The sequence below is a fragment of the Egretta garzetta genome, unplaced genomic scaffold, assembly GCF_000687185.1.
Source record: "Egretta garzetta isolate BGI_Z169 unplaced genomic scaffold, ASM68718v1 scaffold251, whole genome shotgun sequence".
Taxonomy (NCBI): Eukaryota; Metazoa; Chordata; class Aves; order Pelecaniformes; family Ardeidae; genus Egretta; species Egretta garzetta.
The window spans coordinates 4,805,807-4,814,224 of NW_009258952.1; the positions used below are offsets into that span (position 1 = coordinate 4,805,807).

The 8,418-nt window shown below is 39.8% G+C and overlaps 1 protein-coding gene across 1 annotated transcript in view; it reads right to left on the reverse strand.

Moving 5' to 3' along the window:
* Positions 1 to 7,900, reverse strand: part of LY96 (lymphocyte antigen 96) — an 8,939-nt gene extending 1,039 nt beyond the window's left edge. The window contains exons 1-4 of the mRNA XM_009634489.2: positions 7,565 to 7,900; positions 5,663 to 5,752; positions 2,853 to 2,981; positions 1,856 to 1,908 (exon numbers count right to left, since the gene is read on the reverse strand). Coding sequence (XP_009632784.1) covers positions 1,856 to 1,908; positions 2,853 to 2,981; positions 5,663 to 5,752; positions 7,565 to 7,658 — 366 coding nt within the window. The 5' untranslated portion in view covers positions 7,659 to 7,900. The remainder of the gene's footprint in view (positions 1 to 1,855; positions 1,909 to 2,852; positions 2,982 to 5,662; positions 5,753 to 7,564) is intronic.
* Positions 7,901 to 8,418: the final 518 nt, after the last annotated feature.

Below are 8,418 nucleotides of genomic sequence, written 5' to 3' on the forward strand. Positions count from 1 at the left end.
GACTTTCTGCCACCTTCTTGCCCCAATACCCATACACAGACCCTAGGTAGTTGCAATAACAGCCTCTGTATTTTACAGGCAGTCCTAGGGAAATCCTCCAGGCTATATACCATGCAGCTTCTGGCCAGTCTTGTAACAGAGTTTGTTGTGCTGGACAGTCCATCTTTTTGTTTTCAGCTATAATCACGTACTGGATATTTAACTGCTATTCAGCCTCAGTGGTGCTTACCAAAATCATCGATTTATAGTGAACGTATGATGTGAATACATCAAATATCTGCTTGATGAAAGTTAAAGCAACCTCATACTATTACCGGTGGCAAAAAGTTTGTCCTGAGTTTGGACGTGATGTCAAGATTAGGATGAAGTACGCTAGAGAGAGGTGAGCGGGAGGAAGGGCCCATGTGAGAAGAGTGCTGTAGTCATTCTTCAGCCCCTGATCAAAGTATAGCCAGCACTTCTCCTAGTATAAGGTCTCAAGCTGCCTACTTAAATCGTGTTGTCAGGGCCCAGCTCACCACCCTGCATCGAGCATCTGTTCCCTGACTAGCAGGATACTGCTTGCCTGAACCTTAGCTGTAAGCTCTAAGTCAGCCATGCTTCCTCGCCGCACATGCTGCTGTAAGCAATGCTGGTCCTCGTGTCAGCTCAGCATTCCTTCCAGACCCACTGCTTTGCTCATCCACATAGAATCATAGAATCATAGAATTGTTTAGGTTGGTAAAGACCCTTAAGATCGTCAAGTCCAACTGTTAACCTAACCCTGCCATCCCACCACTAAACCATGTCCCTAAGCATCTCGTCTACCTGTCTTTTAAACACCTCCAGGGATGGGGACTCCACCACTTCCCTGGGCACATCCAGCAGTCTGATTCACACAGCAGCATCACCCCAGGTTTCGCTGTTGTCTAGCTACCCATCTTCATGCTCTTGCACAGACAGACTTTTGTAGGCAGCTGCACCCAGGTCTTACCCTACCTTCTTTGACTCCTGTCACCTGGCATGGCAAACTGGGGATGAGCACTTGGGAGCTGAAGGGCTCTTAGGACTAATCTAAAGACTGAAGGCTTGCAAGAGTTTCTAGTTTATAGCAAAGGCTACCATTAGGGTTAGCTCCTGGTCTGGCAGAGTCCCACTGGGAAGCATCAGGACTGGCATATCTATAGGAGGACTGCTTATAGAAGAGGACATTCCTGTCTACTACCAGCTCCAGGGCTAGAAGAGATGATGGACTGGATGGAGTTCAACACTTTTAGAGGCCCATGAGCTTTGAGTTAAGGGGGGGCTGGAGGTTTTGTACCAATAGGAGCTCCTTAGTGACATTTGTGGGGATGAATAGGGATGGCAAGGGTCTTGGGAAGGCTCGGGCAGCTGATGAGGCAGATGTTGGATTGGAGTGGTGCTGCTCCTGGTTTAACACTGGAGCATTGCTTTTACTTTTGGATATTGTTATTCCTCTTCAAATCCTTGAAAAGGGTTTCAGGGAGGAACAGACCAGCATGTGAAGAGAACATAAAATAAAGAACAAAACAGGCAGAAAGAATATGGATGGATTTACTCAAACAGGTAAAAGGAAACACAGTAATTTACCAAACAAAATGGAATGATTAATGTGACATTAACTGGTATCTGGCTTTTTCCTTTATAAAATAAAGGAGGAATAATAGCCTGGGGACATCTAGCATTTCAGAGATGCTACCATTCTGGAGTAATCACTTCAAGCATGAGAAAGTTTTCTGACCTTACCTTTTGCTGTTTTCTACAGTTTGGATGAAAGTGTCTTTTCAGAAAATATATACATGTACATATGTGATTTTACTATTGTTATTTCTTTATATAAAAAGCTGAAAAGTACCTTTGGAAACTTCATTCTTGCACCTTTAATGTCAAAATTTGTTGCAACTGTTTCTGTAAAAGATAGATAATTATAATGTAAACAGTTATTTAATCATAAAGCCATCAGTCAAACTTCCTAAATAAAAAAAAGCAATATGGCACATCTCTCAGCAGCAGTGCCAATGCCACTTACTCTTCCAGTGATGACCCCCCCACCTCTTCTTTCTCCCAGAGCTCTGCCTATTTGTCTAAAGCACGTTAGAAAACAGAAATTAACCATAATGCTCCCACAACATCTCCTACAGAGCCATCCTACTGTGGTAACTCTAGTAATTTAACTTGTAATAGTAGTTCAGCTGAATGATAACCAAAAAAGGCTGATATTAATTTTTAAAGAAAGGAAAACATGGATTGAGTATTTTGACCTCCTTACAGGTCTTTTCAGCCTTTAGTCTGACATCCTGCCTGAATTCTCTGGATCTGAGCCTGTGTCATGTTAATGTTGGGGAGCCCCCTACAACAGGGTTGGCCCTCCTCTAATAAAAAAACCATTATACATGGGTGTAGAGAATCTCTTTAAAAACCCATCCAGACACTTATCTAAATAAACTGTGTTGTGGATATTAGTAGTCCCCCTAGCTCCTCTCAGGTCTTCTGTACAGTGCAGTCAAATGTAGTCTTTCCATGCCATTTTAGAGATGTTAACAATGCAAGTGTCACGAGATATTAGTAATCCTAATTTCTAGAGATGGAAACTGCACTACAAGGATGTTAAAGCATAGAATTTGGAAATTCTCTGTTTTAGTAGGGTTCTGGCACTGGGGAACTGTCTACTCTGAAGTCTGCTGCCTGCCAAGAAAGGTGAATCGGTCTAGGGTGTGGAGAGAAAAACCTGGATGATCAATTAGTCTTTTAAGAAATCTGCTTAGTGGTGAAAAAGGGCTGGCGGGATATGGCCCCGTTGTGGAGGCAACCTGCCAGGCAAGGGAAAGGCATTGTATATTTTCCACATCAACCTCCTTTCAGCTTTCCACACACTGAGTATTCGTCGTCGATTCCGCTGCAGAGGCGTTCTTTCCAGTGTAACGCTCTGGCACCGTTGTACCAGACGTTGAAGACGACTTTCAAAAAGGTGACGTCACTTCCTAGTTAAGACATTGCAGGTAAGAAAAAGGTAACCAGTGGGGAGGAAAAACACACAGGCAGGCATGCTATTCAGATAAAAACTAGTTTTCTCTGAAATACAGTATTTTTTAAAGAGTTCCTCCAAAATGAACAAAAAATGTTACATATCTTGCAAACTCTTATTTCCAGAAAAACAAAAAGCTGGTTTCCAATAAAAAACATCAGTCATCTTAAAAAATATTTGAGTGAACCATTTCAAAATCTGTTTTAATTTCTTCAGCATGGATAAGGAAGTTCACTCACCTTCACAGGTAAACCAAATAAATGCTCAGATCAGGACTCTAGTTTTAAGCAGGTATGGCATATAAACCGTCCTGAATGCTGGTAGCCATCATAAAGACATCTTTCTAGGGAAGCAAACTTACCCCTGCTCCGGAGTTTTTACACAGAAGGTGAAGTTTATCATACAGGCATTTCCTAAGTAATTCAGCTTGCCAGTTTAGAGCTGGGTTTAAAGATTAGTTTAAAGTTGGGTTTGCATACACAGTCCAGTACCATATCCAGCTTCTGGAACACGCACATTTTTTGTAGAAGCCCTGCCACACTTGGACAGCCTAATGATATTCTCTGTCCTTAAGAAGACTTGGATCTTCTTCGGGCCAGAAGAGCTTGTGTGCTGCAAAAGCTTGTCTGCTTCCTCCAGACAAATGCACGTGCACCTAAGCAGTCTCAGATTTGCATGTACAGTACCAGTTAGCGTGCAGAGCTCTGGGAACTGCTCCAACAAGTAAAATTCAAGCACACTTATTTTCACAAATCATCATTTCTGTCCATTATTATCGTTTACCTATTGCATTTTTAATCACAGAAACTGATCTCCTAAATAATTTGACATTTAGGATGAAGCGTCAGCTTTTCACTTGTATTCTTTTTTTTTTTTTTTTTGCATTTGTAGAATATAATTCTCTAGTCAAGAGGGACTCACTTGGAATCCAGGTAAGAGCAGCCTTCCAGACAGATTTGTCCATCATGCTGCAAGGTGTCAGATTAAACATGAAAGCATGAGCTGTAGAATCTACAGGACAAAAAAGTATTTCATATTGTTAGTGTGAATAGGCTTCTCCAGTAAAATAATAAAAATATATATATATACACTTACAATAAACACATAGACATTTAAAAATGTATTTAATATAAGGTATATACTATAAAATAGTGTAAAAAATATCCATAGTAAACATTAAATATGTATTTTAAATGTTAATTATGTTTATTTATATGCTTAAAAGGTAAAAATAATATCATATTACTTTGAGATTAAGTAGTAAGAAAAGTCAATTGTTGGGTTGATGATATTTTGCACACAAAACTCAGAGGCAAAAGTACCTTTATATCTCTTTTGAAGTTACACAAACTTTTTATTAGCATTAAGCCAGCATGGTCCTCTGCTGAAAATATCCCTACTTATGCTAACCATGGAATCTATATAAGCTAAATATGTTTTTAATGTACCAGCGTATTTTCCAGGATAATGTAAATGAGCCTTTGAGTAGATTTGCTTTGTACTCACCTGACATTGTACAACACACAACGTCAGATACAGTGTGACAAAGCATCATGTAACCTGTATCTAATCAAATTTAGACCCCATTATCTGACCTTCAATTTTTAAAACATCCTTCAGCGACAGCCTTTGGAAGGATTTCCAGTCAGTATCTTTATTTTTGTTTTAGGAAATAAGTCTGTTTGATTCAGCTTGCTTCTGCCCTCCCCAGTGTGCTCATGCTGAAGAAGTGCCCCGTTTGCCACCAGCCTGGGGGGCAGGGTGGAGAAGGGGTGCTCCCCATCCTGACCCTGGCGGGAGCGAGGGGTTCAGTCTTGTGTTTTGGGGATTAAAGTGAGGGGCGTGCATAGGGAAACTGTCTGTCTGTTGGCAAACAGCAGTCAGCTTCTCATCTCCGGTACAACTACACATGGGAAACTGCAACAGGAAAAAGGGCAAACAAAACTCGCCATGGTCTCAGAGGTTTGTGTATTGCATATAAACCATCCTGAATGCTGGTAGCCATCATAAAGACATCTTTCTAGGGAAGCAAACTTACCCCTGCTCCGGAGTTTTTACACAGAAGGTGAAGTTTATCATACAGGCATTTCCTAAGTAATTCAGCTTGCCAGTTTAGAGCTGGGTTTAAAGATTAGTTTAAAGTTGGGTTTGCATAAACCGTCTTTAAAGATTAGTTTAAAGTTGGGTTTGCATACACAGTCCAGTACCATATCCAGCTTCTGGAACACGCACATTTTTTGTAGAAGCCCTGCCACACTTGGACAGCCTAATGATATTCTCTGTCCTTAAGAAGACTTGGATCTTCTTCGGGCCAGAAGAGCTTGTGTGCTGCAAAAGCTTGTCTGCTTCCTCCAGACAAATGCACGTGCACCTAAGCAGTCTCAGATTTGCATGTACAGTACCAGTTAGCGTGCAGAGCTCTGGGAACTGCTCCAACAAGTAAAATTCAAGCACACTTATTTTCACAAATCATCATTTCTGTCCATTATTATCGTTTACCTATTGCATTTTTAATCACAGAAACTGATCTCCTAAATAATTTGACATTTAGGATGAAGCGTCAGCTTTTCACTTGTATTCTTTTTTTTTTTTTTTTTGCATTTGTAGAATATAATTCTCTAGTCAAGAGGGACTCACTTGGAATCCAGGTAAGAGCAGCCTTCCAGACAGATTTGTCCATCATGCTGCAAGGTGTCAGATTAAACATGAAAGCATGAGCTGTAGAATCTACAGGACAAAAAAGTATTTCATATTGTTAGTGTGAATAGGCTTCTCCAGTAAAATAATAAAAATATATATATATACACTTACAATAAACACATAGACATTTAAAAATGTATTTAATATAAGGTATATACTATAAAATAGTGTAAAAAATATCCATAGTAAACATTAAATATGTATTTAAAATGTTAATTATGTTTATATGCTTAAAAGGCAAAAATAATATCATATTACTTTGAGATTAAGTAGTAAATGTTAATTATGTTTATTTATATGCTTAAAAGGTAAAAATAATATCATATTACTTTGAGATTAAGTAGTAAGAAAAGTCAATTGTTGGGTTGATGATATTTTGCACACAAAACTCAGAGGCAAAAGTACCTTTATATCTCTTTTGAAGTTACACAAACTTTTTATTAGCATTAAGCCAGCATGGTCCTCTGCTGAAAATATCCCTACTTATGCTAACCATGGAATCTATATAAGCTAAATATGTTTTTAATGTACCAGCGTATTTTCCAGGATAATGTAAATGAGCCTTTGAGTAGATTTGCTTTGTACTCACCTGACATTGTACAACACACAACGTCAGATACAGTGTGACAAAGCATCATGTAACCTGTATCTAATCAAATTTAGACCCCATTATCTGACCTTCAATTTTTAAAACATCCTTCAGCGACAGCCTTTGGAAGGATTTCCAGTCAGTATTTTTATTTTTGTTTTAGGAAATAAGTCTGTTTGATTCAGCTTGCTTCTGCCCTCCCCAGTGTGCTCATGCTGAAGAAGTGCCCCGTTTGCCACCAGCCTGGGGGGCAGGGTGGAGAAGGGGTGCTCCCCGTCCTGACCCTGGCGGGAGCAAGGGGTTCAGTCTTGTGTTTTGGGGACTAAAGCGAGGGGTGTGCATAGGGAAACTGTCTGTCTGTTGGCAAACAGCAGTCAGCTTCTCATCTCCGGTACAACTACACATGGGAAACTGCAACAGGAAAAAGGGCAAACAAAACTCGCCATGGTCTCAGAGGTTTGTTTTGCAAGCTTAAGTACCACCACTTTTACACTTGTTAAATTTTACCACGAGTATTCATGTAAAGCAAAGAACCCAAAATAAACATCCCCTCTTCTGCTTCAGTTTATATAGCTATTTTACAGGTGATACACACTAGGACTGCACACAGATTTTCAAAAGACCTGGTCTTTTCCTTATGAAATATCTCTGCAAAAGCCCACCTTCTTGCCACCGAGTCCGCAGGGGCACACTGAGCCTGTTTGGCTCACGGACATCAGGGAGGTGCCAAGCTGTTGCAGAACCAACTAAAAACCTCAGTGAACTACACAGATCCAGTGGCCTGCGACATAGACACGGCAAGAAGGGACACACCATGTTGTCCCAGAGCCTAACTGATCCTCCAGCCTGGTAGAATATCACATTGCCCCCCCCTTTTTTTTTTCATATACCTAAAGCTTTTAATTGTAATACATTGGTTAAATCAATGTGGGTGATTTATACAATACAGCAGTTCAAAACTAGTTTAAATCCCTTATCTTCTAGTATTTCCTGAACCAAAACATGCCTGCTTTACTTGGGATAAACTTCTGTCTTAGCTGCTGCAACCAGCATTGTGGTAATATTTACACCTATGCAGTATAAATCTTGTAACAGGGTAATTAATAACAGAATTATACTCCAGCTGAACTAATTTATATTTTTCTGTATTCATCAAAGAAACACATTTGAAAGAAAAAGTTCACATTTCCTCAGACTACAGCAATTACTGTGCAAATCCCATTAAGAAAAGAAAGATATTTTTTACTTACCACAAAAAGTATACGACATTTCTAGATCTGGTGACATACAAAGAAATTCACTGACTCCAGGGGTGAATAAAATGAAAAAAAGAAGTCCAAACATAGTTACTTGTTTTGCTCAGTATCTGATGAAATAAAACTTTGTTTTGGGGAAAGAGGAACAAAAATTCAGCACAGTCATCCTCAGTCACATGTCTTCAGGGAATACCCGTCTATTTTGTCAAATTCTCTGCAATCTTCGTCAATCCTATGGCAGCCCTATCAGTTACCATCACAATAAATTTTGTGAAGAAAAAGAATTTCTGCCTTTGTCATTACATTTTCCCCAGACAACGCGGCTCAAGCCACGAGTGAAAAATGAAAGAGAAAACTGGCTGAAATAGGGAAGTGAGGAGAAGTAAAACTATGATTACCAGAAGCACGTAAAGGGCAAGTTTAGTTGACTCATCAGACATAATATTTGTTAAGGCATGACTTCAAACACTCACAGAGTTTCCTGTACGTAATAAAGAAGAGAAAAATCCACGAATGAGGAAAACCACACCCACCCTTTTATTGATAAGATAGTCTATAACAGAAGTTTTCAGAGTCAATTTCTGACAAAGCTCATGGTGCTTTAAGAACACGTCGGCACTCCGGAGGAGTGATGAATTTCCAAATGGAGGTAAGGGTGGGAGCTGAACGCAACCATCTGACGTTATTGAGTAGAGCCACTGAAGTCCTGCACTATCTCAGCTACCGTCTTCAAAGCTCTATGACAGTTATACTTCTTAATGAAAAAAATCTTAAAAATCCATAAAATTACAACCGATGAGTCCCATGCCCTCCTCTTGGCCTCCCTCTGTGACCTTACCCCGTGCTCT